At 30.6% G+C, this 27,042-nt stretch overlaps 1 protein-coding gene across 5 annotated transcripts in view; it reads left to right on the forward strand.

Annotated features, from left to right (window-relative positions):
* The window catches only part of WWP1 (WW domain containing E3 ubiquitin protein ligase 1), a 143,910-nt gene extending 117,140 nt beyond the window's left edge, over positions 1-26,770 (forward strand). For all 5 annotated transcript variants that reach the window (XM_051970797.1, XM_051970801.1, XM_051970800.1 and 2 more), the window contains 14 exons: positions 2,593-2,647; positions 2,750-2,834; positions 2,971-3,099; positions 10,013-10,085; positions 10,177-10,248; positions 13,959-14,047; positions 15,466-15,625; positions 16,960-17,093; positions 17,175-17,315; positions 18,619-18,739; positions 21,187-21,291; positions 23,288-23,384; positions 23,540-23,612; positions 25,099-26,770. In XM_051970797.1, coding sequence (XP_051826757.1) covers positions 2,593-2,647; positions 2,750-2,834; positions 2,971-3,099; positions 10,013-10,085; positions 10,177-10,248; positions 13,959-14,047; positions 15,466-15,625; positions 16,960-17,093; positions 17,175-17,315; positions 18,619-18,739; positions 21,187-21,291; positions 23,288-23,384; positions 23,540-23,612; positions 25,099-25,198 — 1,434 coding nt within the window. In that variant the 3' untranslated portion in view covers positions 25,199-26,770. The remainder of the gene's footprint in view (positions 1-2,592; positions 2,648-2,749; positions 2,835-2,970; positions 3,100-10,012; positions 10,086-10,176; positions 10,249-13,958; positions 14,048-15,465; positions 15,626-16,959; positions 17,094-17,174; positions 17,316-18,618; positions 18,740-21,186; positions 21,292-23,287; positions 23,385-23,539; positions 23,613-25,098) is intronic.
* The last annotated feature ends 272 nt before the right edge of the window (positions 26,771-27,042 follow it).

Consider the following 27,042-nt stretch of genomic DNA (forward strand, 5'->3'; position numbering starts at 1 on the left):
TATTCTGCCCTAGAGAGTTTTGTTTATTCCTTAGGGGCTGTATGTACTCAACTACATGAGTATGTACAAAGAAGGGTAACTAAGATGATGAAAGATCTCAAGTTCTTGTTATATGAAGATCATTTGAAGGAACTACTTTTATTTTGCTTGAAGAAAAGAAAACGGGGTTAAACTTATATGCATGGTCTCTAGTAACAAAACTAGGGACATTGAGTTTAATTAGTCAGCCAAATGGGTGGTTTGGATGGAGCACTAGACTTGGAGTCAGGAAAACAGAAGATCAAATTAACTTTGTATACTAGTGGCATGTTCTTGGACATGTTACTTAATCTTTGCCTTCCTCAGTTATTTTATTTGTAAAATGGAAATAATAAAAGTACCCAGCTCTCACATTGTTGTGAGGATAAGATAATACTTGTAAAATTCTTTGAAATCTTAAGGAACAATATAAATACTAATTATTTTTATTGAACTTTCAAAGGTACAAGTTTAGGTTTAACACAAGAAAATGTTTCTTATTAATTACAACTATAAAGAAGTAGAATGAGCTGCCTTAAGAGGCACTAGGTTTTGTCACACTAGAAGCCTTCCAACAAAGCTTGGTTATTTGCTTTTCAAACGTTTTAGTGTTGAATAGGTCTAGATGTCTCTGAGAGCTTCCTTCCATTTCTCTGATTTTGTAAAACTGAAAGTCTGATAAATATTTTTAACTTTGGCCATGATGGTTGGATTCCATCCTAGTAGAGATTTTTAAGAATGCTATTCATTGTTTTAATTTCAAATTTGAGACATTGTGGATAGACATATCCACAAGAGTGTAGTTCTCAAGTTACTAATCTGATTTGGTCAGCATATAGATAGAAATAAATTTTCTTCTGTGTAAATTTAGATTCTTTGTATAGTTCTGCAGTTTAGAAATTTAGCTTAGAATCTCATCCCAAATTATTCTAGTTAGCTATTCTTCTAGGCTCATAATTTAATTTTTTCTTCAGTGTGGATAATGGAAATCATTTGGAAGGAGGAACAAAAAAGCTGTTGTAACAATAATGTTAATTTTCCAATTGACAATTGGGTAATTTCAGCAAGGCAGACTGGTTTTTAACCTAACTGCTCCATGTATACATATTTAAAAGTACCACCTTATGGATAAACAAACATAGATGTCATTCAATGGAATTATTGTAAAATTCCCCCCCTTTGAGCAGTTGATTATTAAATTTCAGTTTAGAGATTTTCCTTTTTTTGAATTTCTAATGTGATTTTGTTTCAAGAAAATTATGGTATAAGTAAGAGCTACACCTAAGTCAGAGCATTAATGTTTTAGTATTGCTCATTGAACATTATGATATTTAATAAAGACTTAATATAATTGTTAGATAATTAAGGCCTTTGATGCTTTTAACTATATATGGAATAATAACATATAATATGACACCTAAGCTACAAATAGCTTTTTACATATTGAAGAACATAATTGAGAAATTTCTGATTGATCAGAGTCATGCTGTAAAGATAATTTCAAGTATTTTTAAGATCCTGTGGGTACCAGAAAAGGTCAAAAACTAAAAAACATGCATGTTTCTTAGTTTAATTTTTTTTTTTTAGTTTTTTTTTAGTTTAATTTTGTTAGCTAGTAAAAGACAAATAAAAATTTTCTAATTTATGTTAACAATCTATTAAGAATTACTTTTTACAAACATTTTTCAAAAATATAAAGTTAAATGCCTAAGTATTTAAGTATAAAATATTCTGTAATCAAGAAATGGATTTTCAAGTAATAGCAATTTCAGATTTGTTACACTCTTTTAAATTTTATCTTTATGAATTGAATCTTTTTTCCCCAGTGAGGATCCATCCTACTTATGGTAGTTAATATTTAGAGGTTTTAATTCATTGAAATGCTCATCTCAAATGTAGCACCTTAATACCAAAATTTTCTCTGTGTGTATGTGTGTGTGTGTGTGTTTGTGTGTACTTTTAAGATTTTAATAGCACTGTGTTTCTTTTGCATTAATTCTCTCCAAGCCCATACTTTAAATCACTGAGTTTGGTGTCCTTTCCCCCTACAGATATTATGTTGATTTTAGATATAAAATATGGAAGAAAACAGTCTTTGAATTAACTGAGTTCAAATCTTATATTTTTAATGATCATTAAGATATTTATTTTAAAGTGTTATTTTTGAATAATTGTGGTTTAAAGATTTTACTTTTATCAGTTTTGAAAACTATTATTTCAGACATTATATTTTTTCTTCCTTTTTTTTTATTTTCTCCCTTTTCCATTTGATTTTTGCAGAAGGATCTTTTGGTAGAGTTTGCCTACATATTATGTCTTCTTCTTTTAGGAAATTGAAAATTTGGAAAGCAATCTCTTCAACTGGTCAACCATTTTTATAACACAGAATATATTTTTATGGGAATCTTTGCTTTCAAATTCATGGCTCTGTTCAAATGTATATTTGGATTGAAAAAATCTTAGTTATTATGAAATTAAATATCATTTCTAAATTTTATGATTTTGAAAATTCTTTTAAAAGTAAAGAACACATTCAAATACTTTTGTTTTTTTTTTTTTTCTCTTTTAAATTAGGCTTCAATGTTATCTGCAGAAAATGATCCTCTTGGTCCTTTGCCACCAGGTTGGGGTAAGATAACATGCTATTTCTTGAAGTATTTAAAGATACAATGTAACATTGGACTCTAAATACTTTTTTTATTATACTGTTTTTTTGTTTGTTTGTTTTTAGAAAAAAGAGTAGATTCAAATGACAGAGTTTACTTTGTGAATCATAACACCAAAACAACACAATGGGAAGACCCAAGAACTCAAGGGTGAGTGAATACATTTGTATGTAGTTTGTACTATATTCAACTTGCCTCTATTCATTGAAAATATACTAAAATAGCAGTAGATATTTTTGATGTATAAAAATTATGTTTAGCTTTTTAAAATAAATTTATCTTGCAGTTTATTGCCTGAAAGTCCCCTTCCAGAAGGCTGGGAAATCAGATATACTAGAGAAGGTCTTAAGTATTTTGTTGATCATAACACAAAGACAACGACATTTAAGGATCCTCGTACTGGGAAATCCTCTGTGTAAGTGAAAAAAAAAAATTAATGTTCTTTTAAAACGTTACTTTTTGGTTTTGGCAATACATCTCATTTAGAATCCTGAGAATGTTAAATAATAGTTATGTTTATGGTGTAAAATCTTTAGCAATAATGTTTTATAAATTTGTTATTGATGGGGAATAAAATAAAGATTTTCCAGATAACTAAAGCTAAATTCATCAATAAATATTTGACCATCTATATTCAAAGTATTTTATCAAGTGGTATAAAAATTAATGGAAAGAGGTGAAAAACAATCTTGCCTCCAGGATCTTATGAAAGAGAATATGACTGAAGCTTAGGGACCTTAACCAATGACTATTTCTTTATCTCAGATTATAGGATAGAATAAGCATATGCATAATTATTGTGGGTCTGGTTTATTCTGATCTTGTGACTTAACTAAAGATATGAGATGCAAACAGGAACTACCCAGTTCTCTTATTATTATTACTCAGATACCCTCTAGGATTCTACTGGCCTCTTCCTCCAATTCTCAGGTTTTATATTCTTTTTATAATCTAGAGCAACTCAGGGACACTTTTAAAATGCCACACTTAACAGTAAAAAACAAACAAACCACATGCATCCATGAATATAACAAACATAATCCAAATTTGGGATAGTTTCTTTGGTGTCTAGTATTTACATTTCAGGGCAGCAAAGTGGTGCAATGGATAGAGCTCTGAACTTAAGAGTCCACAAAACTCCCCTCCTTGAGGTCAATTCTGACATTTGTTAGCTGAATATCCCTGGGTAAGTCACTAGAGCCTATTTGCCTCAATTTCCTCATCTGTAAAATGAGCTGGAGAAGGAAATGGCAGATTAGCTTAGTAATCTCCAAGGAAACTCTCAAGAAAACCCAAAATGAGGTGCAAAGATTCAGACGTGACTGAACAACAAAAGCTACACTTAAGAATTCATCATTCATTCTGGATATTCACATTGATGTGGTGCAAACAGTAAATTCAGAAGGTGCTATGGTCTTGTATATATTTATGTTTAATTTTCTGTGTTTAAGTTGTTTTCCCCAAAGGGGAAAGAAACAAGCATTTATTAAATGAATATTGTATGCTATGGATATTACTACACATTTTACACATATCATTTCATTTGATTTATTTATTTATTATCCCCAGTTTATAATTGAGGTCATTGAGGCAAACAGGTTAAATGACTTGTCCCAGGTCATACAAGTACTAAGTGTACTATATTGACACTCTCCTCTTCCAGGCTCTAAGCCCAGTGCTCCATCTACTATACCAACAGCTGCCTAGAAGAAGCATTTTATCTTTTCCTTTGATTCCCTAGTGCCTAGTCCTATCCCTGGCACATAGCAGGAGTTTAATAAATGTCTATTGATATATGAATTAATGAATGATCTGTCATATACAGGAGGGTTTATAGAGATAATGCTTAGGTAGGGAGAATTTGATATGAAATAGAGAAAACATTTTAGATTGAGGGAACAATATAGGAAAGATAATGCTTAGAACCCTTTGTACTCCTCTTCACAACTTTACAGTTAATATTGCTAATGTGGAAGGAATAACACAGGACAAAGGATAAGGACTCTTATGTTTTTCTTTGTTTTATGACTTAAGGCTAAAAACATTCATTACTAAATATTTAGCCATTAGTCAGTATAAGAAAATCTAGTCAGCTTATATCTGAATAAAAGTATTTTCTACAACAAACCCAGCAATTGGTAAACCAGCCTTTAGAGACCTCGAGGAACATCCTTATTACCTGGGCAGACATACTTATTCTTCTTTGAGATAGCTCTATTTTAGGAATTTTTCATAAAACTAAGACTAAATCAGCTTTTTTTCTTCTTCTGTTGCTTATATATATTTCTGCCCTCTGGATAATATGCAGAGTAAGACTAATCCCTCTTCCATGTGACAGTTCTTTAGATATCTGACAATAGTTATATCCTGCTAAATCTTATTTTGTATACATCCGCATTTATTTGTGCCTAAGACCTCAAGCTCCTTTATCATACTGGTTGCCATTCTATGAATGGTTACTTTTTCTCTTATCAATAACTTTATTGGTTTTTTTTAAATAATTATAACTTTTTATTGATAGAACCCATGCCTGGGTAATTTTTTACAACATTATCCCTTGTACGCACTTCTGTTCCGACTTTTCCCTTCCCTCCTTCCACTCCCTCCCTCAGGTGACAGGCAGTCCTATACATGTTAAATATGTCACAATATATCCTATTATCCTAATAGAATATGGCAAATCAGGGAATTGTTGCAGATTTGATATACTTAAATACTGGCAAAACATTTTGTCAGCATCTCATATATTGTTTTGGTGGACAAAATGAAGAAATGTAAGCTACGTGGCTTTAGACCTGTTTAAATATTTAAGAAATTAATGTCAACATGAAAGGATGTCTCTGCAGAATACCCTGCTGATCTGTCGGTGGACTTGTCCTGTCAGTGGGACAATAGGCAATGTGGTATATACAGTGGAAGAAGTAACTTTAGAAGTGAAGGCATTCACAGCTATAGGAACCAGAGAAGACTCTTTGTAGAAGGTAAAGATTGAGCTGAGTCTTTATGGCAGCTAGGGATTCGAGGAGGCAGAGTTAAGGACAAAGTGCATTCTACAAATGGGGCTCATTCATTATAAACAATAATAGATAAAACAAGGCATATCTTGTGTTACCAAAAAGTAGGCCAGTATAGTTAAACCATTACTCAGTGGAGTACTACATTATATACTCAATGGAGTACTATAGTATTACAAGGAGACTTAAAAAAATAGAATAGAGATTAGGTTGTATGAAGAGCTAAAGCCTAAAGATAATAGACACTGGAATTTATTGAGTAAGGGAGTGACATGATCAGACCTGCACTTTATTTTCTTTCTTTTTATTTTAAATAATAGCTTTTTATTTTCAAAATATCTGTAAAGATAATTTTCAGCATTGATTCTCACAAATCCTTGTGTTCCACATTTTTTTCCTTCCCTTCTTCCTATCCCTTTCCCTAGACATCAAGTAATCCAATATATATTAAACATGTGTAATTCAATTCACATGTACAATTCAAGTTCAATTGTCATGTTATACAAAAGTCAGATACAAAAGAAAAAAAATGAGAAAGAAAACAAAAAGCAAACAACCAACAAAAATGAACCACCAAAGAAAAAACTCAACCATAGAAACCTACTATGGGAATAGGGAAGACCAGGGTTCATCTTTATAGGAGATACCAAAGCAAAAAAAATTTTTTTCTACCCCAAAGAGCAATGTTTAATGACGGTCCTGCCCAGGGAGAATTTATAGAAGAACCTAAAAAATTTAAAAATCAAATGATAGCCATTGAGGAAAAACAGAAATGAAAACTATCCTGGAAAAACAAGAAGACTGAAAAAAAAGTTATCCAATTAGGAAAAAAAGAGTCTTAAAAGATGAAAATAACTCTTTGAAAATTAGAATTGGGCAAAGGGAAGCCAGTGAAGCTATAAGAGAACAAGAAATAACAAAACAAAATATAAAGCATGAGAAATTTGAACAGAATGTTAAACATCTTATAAGCAAAACAACAGATCTGGAGAACAGATTAAAAAAAAGAAAATATAAGAATAATTGGAATGCCTGAAAGCAGTGACCAAAAAAAGAACTTTGACACAGTAATGCAAGAAATAATCCAAGAAAATTGTCCTGGTGTGATAGAGCATGAGGAGAAAGTAGAAATAGAAAAAAAAATCCACTAATCATCACTTCAAAGGGATCCTTTGTAGAAAACATAGGAATATTATTGTCAAATTTTGAAATCTCCAGATCAAAGAGAAAATTTGGAAGAAACAAGGGAAAAAAACTCAAAACGTGCTGAAGCTATATTTAGATTCATACAGGACTTAGCAGCAGCCACAATAAGAGATTGTAAATCCTGGAATCATAGCTACAGACAGTTAAAAGAAGTAGGTAGACATGTGGTCAAAAATATCATATCCAGTAAAATTATCTATTATACTGAATGAAAAAAAAAAGACATTAAACAAACTTGGCAGTTTTCAATACTTTCAATCAAACCTGAATTCAGTAGAAAATTTAACATATAAAAGCCAATATCCAAGATTACTCTCAAGGAATTTAACGTGTATACATTGTTTATTGTTTTTTATATGGAAATGTATACCACATAATTAATATTGGCATCAGTAATAGGGAAGATCAAAAGAAAAATTTATACAAATGAGATGCAGAGGAAGAATAGACATCCAGGTATTAGAGAGGGAAGGAGGGCTCTTCTTCTGAAAACCTACTCACGTCAGGAATAGGTTAAATAGGCAACACTATATATATATCATGAAAAGTATAGTACCCTCTAAAATTTATGAAGATATAAGAGAGGAGATAGGGAGAATGGGAAGTAAAAGGTGGGGGAAAAATACAAAAGAAAGAAAGAAAGACAGAAAGAAAGAAAGAAAGAAAAGGCCATTGTATTTGACAATTATGAGATCATTGGTACCTTTGGTGATTGCAGTTTATCAGTTTGGAAGCTAGATTCCAGAATGTTTAGAAATAAGAGTAAGTAATGAAAATGCTAGTACCAGATGTAGAGAGCTTCAAAGAGTATGGCTGAGACGATACTGCATGGTATAGAATGTTTATGAGTAGGAATAATAGAATCTAGTGAGAATTTTTAAGGATGTTGTGGAGACTTGTTTGTAAACAGCAGAAAGTCTTATTTTCTGAAGTTAGGAGTTGGAATGGAAAGGGAAACCATGATTCAGAGGAAAGAAACAGGTTATATTTGAGGCACAGCAGTGGAGTTTGATCATAAAATGCATGGAGAGTAGATTAGAAGAAGACTGGAAATATGGAAAAGGAGCAGTTTTTGAAGAGCTTTATTCTGATATCTGTGGGGAGCCTCTGGGACTTACAGCAGGAGGAATAACCTGCTCAAACCTTTACTTTAGAAAAATTACCTTGTTAACTTAGAGGATATATTGGATTGGGGAGATATTTAAGAACTGAAGATGAATTAGAAAGCACTTGTAATAATCCAGTTGAGAAGCAATAAGAAATTAATGTAGAGTTGTTGGATATATGCGTCCAAAGGAGAGGAATGTATTTGAGAGATGATGTAAAAAGCAGTTTGGGAATGGGATTCTGTATGTGAGGCAAGGACCTTATGACTGAAACCAGAAGGCAAAACAAAATTGTAGTTTTAATGGTTCACAGGTTCTCCTTGATAGTACCAATAAGAATAAGTGGAATTGGTTTTATAGCATATACAAAAGCATTCCATTGAACCTTTGAGTATCTTCTATTGCAGTGCTTAAGCATGAAAAAAGAAAATTTCCTCTCCAGTAACTGAAAATAATTATAGCTTACATGCCAATATCTGTTGTAGAGAAAAAAGATTTGAGGAATTCTACAAAAAGATCTATTTGTAGAATTGATCCTCCAAAATAAGTCAAAATATGCTTTCATATTCTGTAACTTCAACATAAAGGTGTGCATTAGGAAAAAAATAAGGGGAAAAAAGGAAAATATAAAAAGGCCAAAAATTTATAGGCTGTATTAAAATCTCCTTTCTATGTGTCAAGTATTTTCTTATAGAAGAGGATTGTCAGGTTATTGTGGAGCACTGAATAATGTCACAAAATTAAATTGCTTATATTTTAATAGGTAGGAAATAAAAGTCTTTGAAGTCATTTTGAATCGGCTATTCTTCCTGCTTCCAATCTCTTCTCATTCCAAATATATTTTCTGTATAGATGCCAAATTAATATTCATGAAGTATAGGGTTAACGTTATTACTCCTGCTCAAAAAGCATCAGTGGTTCTGTAGGCTCTAATATAAAATGTAAGCTCCCTTTTTGACATTTAAAGTCTTTCACAATATGGCTTTTACCTATCTTTCCAGATATATTCCACATTAGTCTTCCCATGCACTCTAAATTCCAACCAAATTAGTCTGCTTGCTATTCCCAATAAAGATTATGCCATCTCTTGACAAACTAGTTTATCTTTGATTAAATGCTATAATATAGAGGTACTAGTAACACAAACTTTTCAATGTAACTATTTCCTAAGTTATAATTATCTAAGAGAATCAAATATTTCTTAGTCAAAAATACCATTTGGAGTAATAATAAATGTGGCTTTAAAATTACTTCTAAATCCTCTACACCATAGTAGATGGTTTTACAAGGTAATTGTGACCAACATAATTTCACTGCTTCATACCACCCTTCTGAAGATGAACTACTTCAAAATTAGGCCACTTCTTAAAAATAGTCCATTATTTGATACCAGCTAGGTAGAGTCTAACAAGATTTCTACTCTATTGACTTTAGAAATCTTAAAGTTCATTTCATACCATAATGAAATTGTTAAATAGAATTTCTCCATTGCTATAGTAGTACCCTCTAAGAACACTTAAATAAGTTAAAGATGAAACTTTTAAAAGTGGAGTTATGATTTTCTTATAGAATTTTGTAAGTTCTATTAATGGAAGAGCTATTTTTGTTTTGTTATTTTTTTTTTTTCATTTTTATATCTATAATACTTTAGGATGATATTTTACATATAATGTATAGTTATTGTATCTTAAGTTAAGCATTGAAAATTGAACTTAGTAATTTTCACTTGGATGTTTAAGTGTAAGAAGTATTAGTTTCCTTTTACTTGACAAAGGATAGAAGCAGAGGTATGTTAAAGTTATAGAGAAGAAGATTTTAACTAAATTTGAAGAATTATTCAAATTAGAGCTTTCCAAAAAATTCTATCAATTTGCTGTATTAGTGTTCCCATTACTAGAAGTCTTAAAGTAGAAACTTGTTAGGGTTGGAGTAAATGAACTTTGATGTTTTTTCTAACTTTGAGTTTATATGATTTTACTAAGTTATTTTTTACTTCATTTAGAACTAAAGGCCCACAAATTGCTTATGAACGCAGCTTTCGGTGGAAACTTGCACACTTCCGTTATTTGTGCCAGGTACTAAAAAATATTGCATTCATAAAGATATTTGTTTCTGTCTTTATATAAAATATGTATGTATACTGAATAGTATTACTTATATTTCTAGTCTAATGCACTACCCAGCCATGTGAAAATCAATGTGTCCCGGCAGACATTATTTGAAGACTCTTTCCAACAGGTAAAATTATTTACTATTACTATTTTTATATAACATACAAAAATGGCATTGCTTTATTATGCCATAAATTTTATTAATATTAAGGTACTCATGTTATTTTAAACTTATAGTCATATAGAAAACATTTATTTGAAAATTTTATTTGACTTAATGTGCAACATTCCATCTATACCTTGTACCTGATAGTAATTAGAGTAGCTATACAATGAATTTTGATTTATCATTCAATCACTTTAATTTTTTGGAAACCTCCATGAAGATTTCTTTTCTCCAGATTGAATTATAAATGTAATCTATGTTCAAATATTACTATATTCATATTTTTAATCAGTAATATTTCTCTCTTCCTTTCCCATCATGTGTTAAAAAGAAAGATTATGAAAGCAACCTGAAGATTATAATCTTTACTATTAAGTTGGTTGAATTTGATAGATCTATAATAGATCTTTAGCTATAAATGGAATCAAAAGGAGAAGATTCTATATATGAATCTTGGATGGATGCTGAGACCCAAAGAAACTCTTTTTATCTTTTACTAATTGAATTTTACTAATTCTTTTCCTTCAATTGGTTTTGTAAGCCCTAAAACTTTAACTAAGAAAACAAAAAGAAAATGGTATAATTTAGCCTAAACACAGTCTCAGTTTAAGCACATGTAGTTAATTTTATAGGGGAAAAGTTTTCCTCCTTAAATCATGACAAGATATCATTGACAAAATAGTCTCCTTATTGGAATTTTCTGTCATTTGTGGGCTTTTACGTTTTGTGTTTTTTGTATGTCCATGCTTTATATTTCTTAAATTTTCCAATTCTAATCCACTTGAGTTTTCTAGGGAATTGTTATTAAATGGAAACATACTCATAACAAAACATGCTTGGGAGCTATCCTATGCTTAAAAGTTTTTCCTTTGACCTTGATCCTCTCACTATATCAACTTGCAATTCTTTTGTAGAGTACCAAACTCTAGACTCAGTTTTCACTACCTCTTCATTACTATCTTATCACTTCTTCCTTTGTAGGATTAATATTTGCTTGGTAAATTAGTTTCAGTTGTTCACTTACATCTTTTCCCTTTTCAGATATTTTATGTAATGGTTTTTTATTTTTAGGAAAAGCTTGTATTCCTTGGTATTAGTATGGTTCATTGCTACTTAAATGTTTTTTTGTGTGCTTACAATATTTTTTTCTTTAACATGGGAATTCTAGATTTTTGTTATAACATTCCTGTTACTATCATTTTGAGTTTGTTTTCATGATGTAGTCAGTGGATTCTAGTTTTGCTTTTTTTTCTTATTCTAATAAATGAATAATTTCATTTATGATTTTTTTTTTTTAAATGTGATGGTATCAGGGCTCTTTTTTCATCTTGATTGTCAATGAGTCCAGTGATTTTTAAAAGATGTCTCCTTTAATTTGAGATCAAGAATGCAAGAAAAATAAAACCCATTAAAATATGTATGGTCACACAAAACAAATTTCCATATTAACTGTGTTCCCATCCCTCCTAAACTTTTCCCTCATCCTCACCCCCACCAAAAGTTTGTACTCTATAGTGTACTATTACTTCTCTAATGGGAGGTATGAGTAGCTTGTTTTTCATGAGTTCTTTGGGATTGTATTTTGATCATCATGTTGATCAATTATTAAATCTTTCACAGCTGTAAAGATAAAAATATCTTTATAATATTTCTGTTACTCTATATACTGTTTTCTTGGTTCTGTTTACTCTCCACCAATGCATATAAGTCTTCCCAGATTTTTATGAAACTACCCTCTCCTTATTTTTTTTTCAATTTATATATCTGAAGAAATGTAAAACATTTCCATATTAACCACATTTCCCAAAAAACAAAGTGAGAAAATCACATCAGTTTGCATTTAGAGTTCATCATTTCTCTCTTTGGAGATGGATAGCATTTTTAATAATTGGTACTTTGACATTTTCTGCCATCATTGAATTAATCAGAGTAGCCAAGTCGTTCACATTTGATCATTATTACAACATGTCTGTTACTATGCACAGAAATTTCCTGGTACTTCCCCCTTCACTTTGTATCATTTCACATAGTTCTTAACATGTTTTTCTGAAACTATTTCCTTCATTATTTCTTATAGCACAGTAGTCTTTCATCACAATCATATACCACAACTTGTTAAGCTATTCTCCAATTGATGAGCATCCCCTCAATATCTATTCTTTGTCACCTCAAAAAGAGCTGATAGGAATAATTTTAGGAATATGGATCCTTTTCTTTTTGTTTGATCTCTTTGTGGTATAGACCTAGTAGTGGTAGTGTGATCTTTAGCTATAATTGGACTTAAAAGGAAAAGATTCTATGTTTGAATCTTGGATGGATGCTGAGACACAAAGAAACTCTTTTTGTCTTTTACTAATTGAGAATTTAGAAAAAACAAAGCAGGGAGCTAGTTCTTTGTGAAAAGAATATTAAGTGTATTAAGTCCTCTAGAAATTCATAAAAAGATAAAGATCATTGTATAATTGAGAGAAATTTAGCAATGTATCTGTAGGTCTTAAAGGAAGTTTTCAAGTAGAATTTGGATTTGTAGATAAATTTTGGCACTGTTCTACATTGTTAAATGTAATAAACTTGTTAATTTTCTTTAATTCTGTCTGGCTTTTTTTGATCCCATTTTGGGGGTTTTCTTGGGAAAGATACTGGAGAGGTTTGCCATTTTCTACTCCATTTCATTCTACAGATGAGGCAAATGGTATTAAGTGACATGTCCAGGATCACATAAGTAATAATTGTCTGAGATGATTTTTGAACTCAGCTCTTCTTGTCTCCAGGCTTGGCACTCTCTCTAGTGTACCATTTAGCTGCCCAAACTGTTAATAAACATTTTAAAGAAGAAAATGCATAGTAGAAATTTTGTTTCTTATACAGTTGTTTTTCATGTTTTTCTTTGTATGCTGATATATTTGTTTTCTATTGATTTTTTAAAAATTTCTTTTTGATTATGACCTTAATAAATATGAGGATTGTTCTTCCAAGAGGAGAAATAATATGAACAAAAATGTAGATAGATTAATGAGCTTAATTTGTGCATGTCACAGTGAGATTTTCTTGATCATGTTGCAAAAAAGTTCAGTAAACATATATATTTACACTTGATTCTATTCTGCTGGGTACATTTCTCAGTTTTCCACTTGGATACATATTCTTTTGAGCTAAACTAAGAACTCCTCAAAGTCCCTGGCTGTGTCTCTTGTTTCTTTAATTTCTCCCTGGATTATCAAGCATAGTACAAATTATTTCTCTAAATTTGCAGTATTTAAATAAAACCATTGTATTTAGAGACTTTATTAGAACAACCCTTTAACTTACTTAGCTAATTCTAAGTATGATTTCAAAATTGTACAAAGTTGATTCACAGTGAATACCATGAGCTAAAGAAGGCTTATAAAATATGGAAATATGTGAATTTAATCAGTTAGGTCAGTGATATCCAACTAAAGTAAAAAGCTGATCCACATACTATTTTAGAAGACAACATAGTAACATTATCTATATTATTTACTTATTTTGTTAACTAATTTCCAGTTATATTTTAATCTTCTTTCAGCAGCCCAAGATTGGGTCAGTATTGCCTGCATGTTTGAAACATTTGATCTAGATAAATGTTGTATGAGAGGAATGTTTAAGAATGTAGCTTTTTATGGTTCTGAATTTGTTTGCTTTTTTGCCAGATCATGGCTCTAAAACCATATGACTTGAGGAGGAGATTGTATGTAATATTCAGGGGCGAAGAAGGACTTGATTATGGTGGCCTGGCAAGGTAAAAAGACAAAACAAATGATTTCTTTTTAAATTCCAAGTTTACCATCATTTTATGAAAATAGATACATTTTTATAAACACACATGAGCTGAAATAATGATATCAAAGAATCATACAAAGAATTCTTTTGTGATTGTGTATGTATTTTGTAATTTTGTATGTACTTTATCTTTGCTATGTGTTCAGAGATTTTTATTTTAGGTTTTATTAAAGTGAGATACTGCTATGTTTTTACTGAAATATTTGAAATTCTAACCTACTCAATGAAGCCTTTTTCTGTTTTACTCCCTGTCAGATTGAGTGATTGATCTCATAAACTAAATTGCATCATTCATACATTTTGTAATGAAATTATTTTTGTATACACCTTCTCCCACTGGATTCTTATATCTTCCCAAGTATTTAACAAAAATTTCTATATATAATATTGCAGTCTTTTTGACAGATCTGTGAACTTACTGATGTGTGGGTACTTTAGTCCATCCCTGTTTGATGTCTTGAGGGATAATAAATACAGTCTTCTCATTCTTCCTCAGAAGGTCCACCAAATATATTGGGATCTTTCCTCCATAGTATATGTGTGCCTTTAGAGTTCACAGACTCTCTGTCTGTTGATAAATCCTTAGTCTTGCTTTATTATCAATCCATTTTTCCCCCTTCTAGTTCCTTCACCTCTCTGATGATTTCCTGCTTTTCCAATACAGCTCTTTATTAATGTTTCTTGTATTAATGAAGTAAAATTTTATTTTTTTAATACTTTTAGCTTTATTAATGATGTATTGACTACTAACATAAAGCTTCTTTTGTGTTGATAGCATTGCATATATATATATCATGATCAGTAACAAATACTTCTGTGTAGAGCATATGCTAAACACTTAGAACACAAAGACCTTTATTTCCAGAAAAATTTAACTGTACGCTAGAGACAGGTTTTTAAAAGTTTGCATGTTGCTAATTTTGAAAGGAATGGTACAATGTGTGATGAGAGAATTCATAGGAAATAGTAATGTTGATAAGAGTTGATCAGGAATGCTTTGTGGCAAATGTAAAATATGAACTGGAACTTTCGAATCCCTTATCCCTAATTCCAACCCCCAAAAAAGGCATTTTGGCAAAGTCCCTATAAGCAAGTTTTAAAGCTAGAACTATTTGTGTATCCTGTTTGGAAAACAATGAGTAGACTTCATGCAAAGTTTATACATATAGGAGATTAATGAGAAGATAATTAAGAATTAAGGGTTAAGAATTTGCATCCAGGCAGAAGAGTTTATAATTTATTATGTATCCATTAAAAAAGATGCATGATGCTTATATGGTGAGAAAGATGTTTTGCCCATTGATCATTTTGTTTTAAATCCAGTACACTTAGTAACTGAAGAGGCAGAATAACTTGATCCTATTTTTTTTCTTGTAGAGAATGGTTTTTTTTACTTTCCCATGAAGTACTGAATCCTATGTATTGTTTGTTTGAGTATGCTGGAAAGAGCAATTACTGTCTTCAGATTAATCCAGCATCAACAATCAATCCAGATCACCTTTCATACTTCTGTTTCATTGGACGCTTTATTGCTATGGTTAGTTCTTGATTTTTTATGTTACCATTTTGTTAATTGAATTTAGAATTTGCTGATAACAAATACTTGACATTTTTACTCATTTGAAAGCTATTATTTCCTATTTGGAGTACATTTTAAATTTAGAGGTAGATATATTTTGTTTGAGAATGTTAACAAAACTCAATAAGGAAGATTAAAAACTAGTTTTTAATTAGTTAGAATTTTTAAAAAATAAATAAAATTAATTTCATCATATAAGGCTAACACAAAAGGCATAAGAAAGCACTTGCTTCTAATCACTTGAGATTAAATCTTCCAGAGAAAGCATTTCATTCTCTCTTCTTTATGGTTACAGTATTAACTCAAGAGAAACTGACTCAGACAGTACTGGAATTCAGAAAAGATAATAGTCATTGTAGAGTAGAATTTATACTTTAGGAAAAGGCAATCTGATGTAAATGCAACATTGGATTTGGAGTTAAGATCCTAATTTCAATTGTACTTCATATGCTTATTAGCTTCGTGTCCATCAGCAAGTCATTTAAACCCTTTGAACCTCGTTTTCTTCAACCTCAGTTTTTCTTAGCTTCTTTTCCTAACAATGCCTGTCAAGTTGAGATTATTACTGTTATTATCATAACAGTATTTATGTTTGAAATTTGAATCAGGAAAAATGTGTGCTTTTTTAGCAGTAAGGACCAAATAGATAGTTTTATGCTTCATTGAAAAATGTTTGAATGACTAGACTGCAGAAGTAGTCATAATGAATCATTGTCAGTATAGAGAAACACCTCTACTGTTGAGATTTATCTTTAACCATGTGTCCATTACATTTTTATCATTGATTTAGTGATGACATATATAGCTTGTTTATAGATTACACAAAGTTGGAAAGGATAGCTATCATAGTGGATTTCCTCCCTAACTACTTAGTATTTATTTTTTTTTCTTTCTTTTATATCTATGTATATCTAATCTATATTTTTATATATATTATATCTAATCTATAGATAGATAGGGAAGGAGGGAGATAGATAGACAGACACTATACATGCATACTATATATAAAACATAGAGTTTCTTAGTAGACGTTGTCTCAATTCGTCTTTGTGTCCCTAATAGTTGGCATATTACCTGGAAAACACAATAAGAATTTGCTAAATGCTTTTAAATTGTCTCTAGCCCTATTTTTCATTATTGCGTAGTAGTTCATAAGTTTTTCCAAATGTTTTTATTCCCATTTATTATTTGTTATAATGTTATAATTAATTGATGTACCAATCATTTACCAGTTATGATGAAAAAAATAATAGTTATTATGTAAATCTGAACCTTTTTATTTTTCTGGGCAGGCACTGTTTCATGGAAAGTTTATTGATACTGGTTTTTCTTTGCCATTTTACAAGCGCATGCTAAGTAAGAAGCTTACTATTAAAGATTTGGAATCTATTGATACTGAATTCTATAACTCCCTCATCTGGATAAGGTTTGTGGATTTCTATTTTTAATAACTCATTTTCCTGAAATTTATATTTTTGGGTTAATACTATTATTATTCTTAATTCAGAGACAACAACATTGAAGAATGTGGCTTGGAAATGTATTTTTCAGTTGATATGGAGATTTTGGGAAAAGTAACTTCACATGATCTGAAGTTGGGAGGTTCTAATATCCTGGTGACTGAGGAGAACAAGGAAGAATATATTGGGTAAGGTGATATAGTTTAATAGAATAAGACTAGTGAGAATCTTTGCACTCTTCATGTTTGAATCTTGGCAGATAGATTCCTTCCTATATAGAAAGCTGGTAAGAAAGTAATAATGAATTAGTAGATCAGCCACTGACAAGGTCCAAACCTTTGAAAGTCACTATTTCTTTTGTGTCTTGTTTTTCTTAAATTTAAACAATAGTTTTAGCTTTCCTACTATATAAGATAGTTTTAATGAGTCATTTATCACATAGTTTTGGAATGCCCATCTATGTGAAAAGCGCTGGTGAATGCAATCAACTTTTTAAAACATTTTAAACACTCTTTACTGAAAAAAACATTTAAAACACTATTCTTGCCCTCAAGGAGTTTAGAAATACAAAAACAAAAAGGTAACAGCTGTCATGTAATATTTGACAAATTATTATTATTTGATATTGGCAAATCAGTCAGGCATCCTTTAAGGAAAAATACGGAGAGATCACTTGCCTGAGGAAAACTTCATGGGGTAGATGGAACTAGAGGAACAATAGTGATTTGGATAAGGATTAGTTTTAGTAAGGAACTGTAAAAAATATTTGTTTCCTGATGAGGAAAGTATTAAAGAAGTAATAAATAGTAAAAGTATATTTTGATGCTAAGTTAAATTTTATTTTATTCACCTTTATTATCCTCATTCTTCTGCCTTAGCAATTGAAGGAAAAGTGTGCATATTTTTTGTATTCTAAAATCTTTAAATACATATAATTTTCTGCCTTTTAATTTGGACAGTGATTCTGAGCCTATGTAGAATGACAGGATTCTACATCATTGTTTTTATTTTTTATTTTTTTATATTTTATTTTATAATAACTTTTTACTGACAGTACATCATTGTTTTTAAATTGTTTTCTTAGCCCCAGTTCATCCTGTAGATCAGTCTATTTTGCTCTTGCTTGAATTATATCTTTAATACACAACATTAATCTCTAAAATACAGCAATTTCTGTCAACTTGTGATTTGTTCCTGAGCATGTAATCATTTTTGGATCATTTTTGGATGGTAACCAAATGTTACCATCACCACTTTAAATTGATTGGACTCAAATATGTTGGTTTATGTAGCTTTTTCTTTATAGTAAATATGCTCATTTAATAGCACTGTATAGTAATACTAAAAACTAACTATTTATAGTTCTTTGGAAAATTGAGGGTTGAAGAAAGGCCTGTTTATGCATGAAAATGGTAAGAGAAGATCCCAGAATTTTTAAGCATTTTCCTTAACACACAGAGGTTCATTTTTAAAATATCTTCTTTATTTCAGTTTGATGGCAGAATGGCGTTTTTCTCGAGGAGTACAAGACCAAACCAAAGCTTTTCTCGATGGTTTTAATGAAGTTGTTCCCCTTCAATGGCTTCAGTACTTTGATGAAAAAGAATTGGAGGTCAGGTTCTTTTAAAGAGACTTTCGAGGAAATGATATATTTATAGGGTTTTTTCCTTCCCTAGGAAGTACTTACATTGCATTAAACAATATAATTTCAATTTCTGTCATTTGATTAAGCAAGGATTCTGCTTGAGGCTGTCTACTTACACTGATTAAAAAATGATTTTATACTGATTTTTTTAAAAGCAATACAACTTAGTTTAAAAATGTAAGAATCATTCTTTGCTCTTCCATCCAAAAGCTGTTTTACCTGATAGCCATAATTTGCTGAAGGAATTTATCATGGGCAGTAGTATCTGAACATTTCCCCAAGTTAGTGGCCTATACAGAGTAATAATTATATAGGGATTTAAGAGAGTAGAATTCTGCACTGATTATTTTGTTTAAATTCACTGTGCTAGACTTAGAAGAGATGTAAAAAGATCTACCATATGATCCTTGCTCTCATGGAGCTCATAGTACTTGTAAAATACAAAAGAAATAATATAAAAGACAGTTATAGGGAAAAAAAAGTCTCAAGGAAATATACAAATTCAGAAATATTTGATTGAAGGTTTACAATGGAAGACAGAATTCTCAGCTGATCTCTTCAAATTTCTGAGAGGAAGAACCAGAGATTCCTCGACCTTTTCCTGTGCTTACTTTCTCTGTACTTATTCTCAATTCAGATCAGGAGTTATTCTGATTGCTTCAGTTTGTACAGTTTATGCAATTCTTCCCATGTTTTTGAGAAAGGAAGCATCCCTTTTGTAAATTTCTATAGCACAGCAATAATTCATATCCCATTCCCTCATTGATGAGCATCCCATTAGTTTCCAGTTCTTTACAGCTAAACAAGCCTCTAATTTGTGTTTATAATTGTGTCTAGTTCTTTTCATTTTTTTTTTCAGTTTCTTTGGAGTATAGGCCTAGTTGGTAGTGATATACCTGGCTCAAAGAGTAGATAGAATTTAGTAACTTTTGGGGGCATACTAACAAATTTTTTCCAAATAATTCACTGCTACAGGAATAGATGTTTGTGGTCTTTTTGCAGAGCCTCTGTAGAGGAATTGTTTCTTTTGTGAGACAGTTGGGATTAAGTGACTTGCCAGGGCCACACAGCTAGGAAGTGTTAAGTGTCTGAGGCTGGATTTGAACTCAGGTCCTCCTGACTCCAGGGCCAGTGCTCTATCCTCTGCATCATCTAGGTTCCCCAGAGGGTTGATTATTAAAGGAAAATATTGTTTCTAGGTGTAAAGAACTTTAACAATCATCTGGTCCAACTTTCTTAGTTCATACTTAAGATTGAGTGTTTGAGTTATTTGCCATGAGTCTTGCAAATAGTAAACAGTAGAATCTCTGATTCCCAAATCAGGTGCTCTTTTCACTATACCATACTATCTCTTAAATGGCGTCTACAGATTTTATGACTGACTGCCATCCTGAGAGAAATAGTATCATACATTTGCACAAAACATAATAGCTTTTTTCCCACTTCATGATCTTTTTTAAAAAAATTTTTATTAAAGCTTTTTATTTTTCAAAACATTTGTATGGATAATTCTTCAACATTAACCCTTGCAAAACCTTGTGTTTCAATTTTCCCTCTTCTTGGCCCATCCTCTCCCTTAGATGGCAAGTAGTTCAAATATAATATCATAGTTTTCAAAGTACTTGAAGATAAATTAACTCATTTAATTATAATACCACCTTAGAATGGATATAGGATATAGTATCTCTAGTTTATTTTGGCCTTGTGTGATTGTCCACACTTATTTAGCTAATACAATGGGGTTTTTTTTGACACGTCTTATGTGTCATCTTACTCTGTATGCATCTTACTTTGAATCATCAGATGGTTAAATTATTTTCTATATCTTGTGTTTCAGAAGGTAGGATGATATATAATACATTTTAAAAATAATTCCTAAAAATGAAAAAAAAAATTTTGTGCTTTAAAAGAGTAAATGATTTACCTACTTTCATGTCTTATTTTCACACATTTGCAATATTATTCATTTATCTAGAATATTCACTTGTGTGGAACATCTTGTTCATTGGTGTTAGATAAATGAGGAATTATTCATAGGGTTTAGAGTTCCAGTCTTAGAAATATGAAAAACTTTGTTAAAGTCTTGTCCCTAACATTAACTTTCTGACCATGGGCAAGTCTTTATTGCTATTAAGTTTGCATGTTTGTATTTACTGTATTAATTTTTGATCAATATAGGAATAAATATTTTCCTTGGGGAAATAAATAGTTCTGGCCTTTTCTCTTCCGTTTTTAATAGTTCTCTACAGTGTTATACTTGTCAATGAGAAATGCAAAACACTTTAAAATTCTTAAAAGATCACTCATTATATAAAGTATATCTTACTTTGAATTTTATAGGATGTTTTTTGCTTATATACCAAGTCATCATCTTGTAGTAATTTAACTCAAAAGTTCTTTTGGTTGATTCTCAGGTAATGTTGTGTGGCATGCAAGAAGTCGATTTAGCAGACTGGCAGAGAAATACTGTATATCGACATTACACAAGAAATAGCAAGCAAATCATTTGGTTCTGGCAGGTATTTACTTACATATTTTAAAATTCAGATGTGAAAATATATTCTTTGCAAAAAAAAAAAAGATAGCTTAGGTATTTACCCTTTTCTCCCCATTTAAATAATGAATTCATGAGTAAGATTTATTGTATTATTCACTATTAATAAATAATTAACTATTTGAATGGGTTGAATAAGCAAAAATTTTCAGGTCATAGTAGTTAGACCTAAAAGGGGCATTAGCATCCAAATTTGTCATAATGCTATTGAGGAAATTTAAGCCCTAAGAGATTAACTATCTTGTATGGTTGATAATATGGAAGAACACAGATGGACAAGACTTGTTCCAGGATAGTGAATTGGAGGTGTTACTACTGGATAACATCAATAAGATCATAGATTCTTAAAAGTATTAGTGTTTTTTGTTGTTGTTTTTGTTTTTTCTTTTTCTTTTGTTTTTGGGAGTAATTAGGGTTGTGACTTGCCAGAGTCAAACAGCTAGTAAGTATTTCAAACCATAAAGTATATATTTATTATTGCATGTTTTATTCTTTATTATTGTATTCTTTCATGCATGTTTTATTAGCTTATCAGAATTATTCTGGTCTCTTGCTCTGGAAACTTGAAGGAAAAATTTTGAAGTTTCAGATTATTTTTAAAATGTTGTCTGTCAAGGAGGAAGAATTGCATATTGGATAGATCATTGCACTTAGAATAAAGAGTACCAGGGGGTTTTCATTTTTCCTCACTCTTAATCAGCTAGTTAACCTACAGGCCTGTTTCCTCATCTATAAAATGAGGAAATTGGAATTAATAATCTCTTAAGGTCCTTTCCACCTCTATATCTGGGAGGTGGCTTTTATTCTTCAATTGATTCATCTCTTATTATGAGCACATCATCTGTTCATTCATTTCTCTTATAAAAAACTTTTTAAAATTCGTTTTTAACTTAAATGCAAAAATACCATTTTCAGGTATACAGCACAACACAAAGAAAGGATTTGATATGAAACTATTTCATATTATTTTCTTTTCTTTTTTGAAAACCATGTAATAAAAACTACCATCCATTTTTATGCTTTCTTCTGAGTTTTCTTCTATTCTCACAATGCATTTTTTTTCTCACTCCACAGTAAAGGCCATTTTCCATAGATATTTGCATATGTATAAAACCATACTATATACTCTCTTTTTACCAGTTCTTTCTCTAGAAATGGATAGCATCTTCCTTCATAGATCCTTTGTAGTTGATTTATTATACTCACAATAACTTAGTCATTGATAGTTCTTCAAAAAGTGTTGCTGTTATTGTATATAACATTTTCTTTGTTCTACTCATTTTACTTCTCATTATTTCATGCAAGTCTTCCCGTGTTCTTTCTAAAATTAGTTTACTCATTATTTTTTAGAACACAGTAGTATTTTATTACAATCATATTCTATAACTTGTTTAGCCAATTCCTAATTAATGGGCATCTCCTCAATTTCCAATTCTGTCATCACAAAGAGAGCTACTATAAATATTTTAGAATACATAGGGTTCTTTTCCTTTTTTTCTCTAATCACTTTGAGAAACAGATCTAATGATACTCATCTCTTAGATGCAAAAATATCGTTCTTTAGAAGATTGAATTTTTTGAATATTAACTTTGAGACACAATCCATTGGAGTCTTTAAATTCATTGAATTCTGTTTATGTGAAAAAATTATTTGAGTTTGAAAAACCAACTAGTTCCATCAGTTTTAAAATCTTTCTTAGAATTTTATCTTTTAAAAATGCCTGTCATACCTTTAAAACAGAAATGTTATCAAAAAAATTTTTCAGCATGCTTTGATATAACTGAAAATATTATTAAAATTCGTATTAACCTTTTTTTCCCCCTTTTTATTATTACATATTGCTGTCTGATTTTCCAAATACTTTCATTGTTTTATATTAGTATCTTGAACATTTTAGGTACCAAACTATTTATTATTGATATAGTGTTGTTTTTAAATTTGAATAATTTTTGTTTCTCAGTATGTGAAAGAGACAGACAATGAAGTTAGAATGCGTCTAATGCAGTTTGTCACTGGAACCTGCCGACTACCTTTAGGAGGATTTGCTGAACTCATGGGTATGCATAATTCATTACAGATTCTCTCTAGGTTCATTTATAATTATGAATGGGTAGTGTAATTATTAGATTTCTTTTTCTTTGGAAACAACATTTTGATTAACAATGCAGTTTAGATTAAATGAATCTGTTTTCATTGTGTTTCCCTAATTCAGGAAGTAATGGTCCTCAGAAGTTTTGCATTGAAAAAGTTGGCAAAGAAACCTGGTTACCACGAAGTCATACATGGTTAGTTTAATGACCTTTTACTTTTTTTGAGTGGAAGGAAGCTTTAAATATCTCTTGGCTCTAAGGAGGATATATATGTTTCTAATTATGTCATAATCTAGTACCAAACATTTCATAATCAAATTCCATCGTGAAGCATGCTTATAAATATCCACTTTTAAATATTTTTTAAATTATTGTTTAGCCATTCCCTAATTATTACAATTTTGAGTACTTTAAATTCTTCTTTAAAAAAATTTATTAGGGCCAAACAAGATGAATTGGACAAGCAGCAGATTGTATATCTTTTTGATTCCTAGACTAGAACTCTTGTTAGAGAGTGGTACATTATATACACAAACATTCAATAGCCCAACTATTGTTGTAACATGAAAAATTGTGGAGATTTCTTTTAGGAATGTGAATATTTGAGATTTTGTATTCAATTAAATATTTATTTAAGTATCAACGAAGTAAACACCTTCTTGAAAGTTTAGAAGGTTATTTTAGGCATTGATTTTGTGGGAGGTAGGTAGGAGAAAGGGCAGAGAAGTGAGATTGTTTGAGTGAATAAAGAAGTGTACATATATCCAGGCATGGAACAAGAGATATCATAAGAAACTGGCAAACATAGGTATGCAAATATTTATGTAATTTTGGAATACAGGTAATTGAGTAATTTTCTTTTAATATGCATGATCTTCATCTACTCTACATGACTATAAAGATAGTTCCTCCTTTACAGAAATTCACATTACACAAATTTTACTCCCCCAGTCGGTAGACAATAGGACTTTGTGTCAGCAAAGTAAGACCCTGTGCAAGCCCAAACTCTGGCTCCTATTGGAATTTTGGAAGTGAGAGCTAGTACAGCCTGGCCAGGGATGCTCCACTCTAGGCACTGAAGCCACATGAGGGGCTGTAGAACTACATTGGGAGTGGGACTCCCTAAAGCTTCACTTAACATTACACAAGTACCAAGTGTATTTTAAATTTTCTATAGGAATTCTGGGATATAGCGATATATCTATCTAGACAGTAAAATCTTACGAGGTTGATGCTATTAATAATAGTAACTAATGTTTTGTAGTATTGTAGTAAAGGACTTTACACATAATTATTTGATCTTCACCACAGTTCTGAGAGGTAGATGCTATTAGTATCCCCAATTAACAGATGAGGAAACTGAGGGTGACAGTGGCCAAGTAACTTGGTTAAAGTCACTAAGCTTCTAGTATGTGTCTGCAATCAGATTTTAATTTGGGACTTTCTCACTTTGGTTCTGGGGCTCTAATTAGTGAACCACTTTACTGTTTCTAGATAGATAATTTAGTGACTTTTCAATAGTGTTAATATACTAGTATATTATTACCTATTCTCAAAATAAGTATTTAGTAAAATTCTTACATACATTTTATCAGTGTATCAAACAGGTTAAAAAATATAATTCTTTTAAGTATGATTCATTACAAATATATTATGATTTTTTTTTCTCTCTTATTAACAGCTTTAATCGTTTGGATCTACCACCATATAAAAGCTACGAACAGCTAAAGGAAAAACTGCTCTTTGCAATAGAAGAGACAGAGGGATTTGGACAAGAATAATTATGGCTTCTTATCTAAGAGGAGCTATTGCATTAAAATACTCAGCCAAGTAAAATTGCACAGATGTTATATATAAGCTGTTCAGTCCATACAGTGACCTTTCTGGAACTCTAAAAGTGTAAATGTTCTACATTCTTCCACAAAGATATGCAAAACAGTTCAGCCTTTTTTACTTTTATTTATTGCCCCCTTGAGATGACTGACCAGTAAAAACCAAAACACCCTTGAATTTTGAAGCAGACAAGAGACTTTATTTAAAATATATATGTACATATACTTATATACTAGTGGCTCTAGTTTTATAGAGCTCTAAGTATATGAAACATTGCAACCATTGAAAAAGATCTGGATTTGCTTTACTTGGCTACATTATCCAGAAACAAAAATGTGCAAGCTGCTCCATGTTCTACCTTATGCAATATCTCCCAAGATTGTTTTAATTGCATGGCTGTTCAGGATGGTATTAAAGATTTAGGTCAACACTTACCTAGAGTACGTAGAAAAATGCTGCTGGCTTTTCTGAAGACAGATCCCTAATTCTGTCGATTTGTTTTTAAAATAAGATTAATAGCTGAGGTTTACTCCTCTCTGCTACTTTAAAAATGTAGCAAAAATAATGAACGAAACCTTTACCTACATAAAAGTCACGTACAATAAAGTGAATGCTATACAACTGATGCCACTTAATAGTTTATTATAGGAACTGGACACAACTCATTGAACAGCATAAAGGTTTGTTTACATATTATCTTGGGATGCTAGGTAATTTTCAATTTTAAAAAAAAAAATTCTGTTATTCCTAGAGGTTTTTTTTTCCTTTCATTTTAGTCTTTGATTACACTTCAAATTAGGTTCATGGAAAACTGATGTAATTTGATATTTAGAAATATGTGAAAGATAATGTGAGCTTTCACTACTTTTTTATGTTCCAAGTTTTGGTTACATAAATCCAAATCAGTCAACAGTTATATAAGCTTTTGAACACTTAAAGTATAGAACTAATGATTTTCTATTACTCTTTAAATATTTTCATCCCTCTTTAAGTTTATGTAAAATTCTGCATACCTGAATTAAATAAGCATATATTAAAATCTTGTCTTTTTTTTTTATGTAGACAGTTATTTTTTGTCCTAAGTGAACATTTTAGAATTGTTTTTACCAGTATTGAGAGCATTTGCTGAACTGCAAAGATGTATAACAAATTATAAATCTGATGTGAATTATGTTAAGTGCTACCTGTAGCAAACTGTGCTTCCTTATTAATATAAGAAAATTAAAATTACCATTTGTATCATGCTTTCAATATGCACTGTAAATTCCATTAAATTTAACTTATACGAAATTTTATATACCCATGAAACTAATTTCTTAAAATATTTTATCTGTAACATTTCACTGCTAAGTGAGTACAGGAAATACTGGCATACTACTTATTTTCCCAATATAACAATTTTTACTTTGCCAAAATTTTATTTTTCTACATATTAACTTAGATTGTGTTCTACCTTTTTATTCAAAATTCACAATTTATTCTGTACAGGTTAAATAAAAGCAGTGATCCCATTGACTATACAGACTTTTTTCCCATATTCTTGACTGACACATTAGTATAATTTCATAATTGAAGGATTTTAAAAATTATATGTATGAAGGATTATATGATAAGTGGTAATTAAATTGGCGTTTCTAAAAATAGGAATATGTGTATGTGTTTAAACTACCCTGGAAGATATATCAGACATGAAAGGTAACGTTCATATTACATGATTTCAAGGCTGACAGATGTAGCAGTAGTATATCCTCCTTTGTAGATATTTAAGAGTGAAAAATATTTTGGCTATGGT

This window comes from Antechinus flavipes, chromosome 1 (assembly GCF_016432865.1).
Source record: "Antechinus flavipes isolate AdamAnt ecotype Samford, QLD, Australia chromosome 1, AdamAnt_v2, whole genome shotgun sequence".
NCBI lineage: Eukaryota > Metazoa > Chordata > Mammalia > Dasyuromorphia > Dasyuridae > Antechinus > Antechinus flavipes.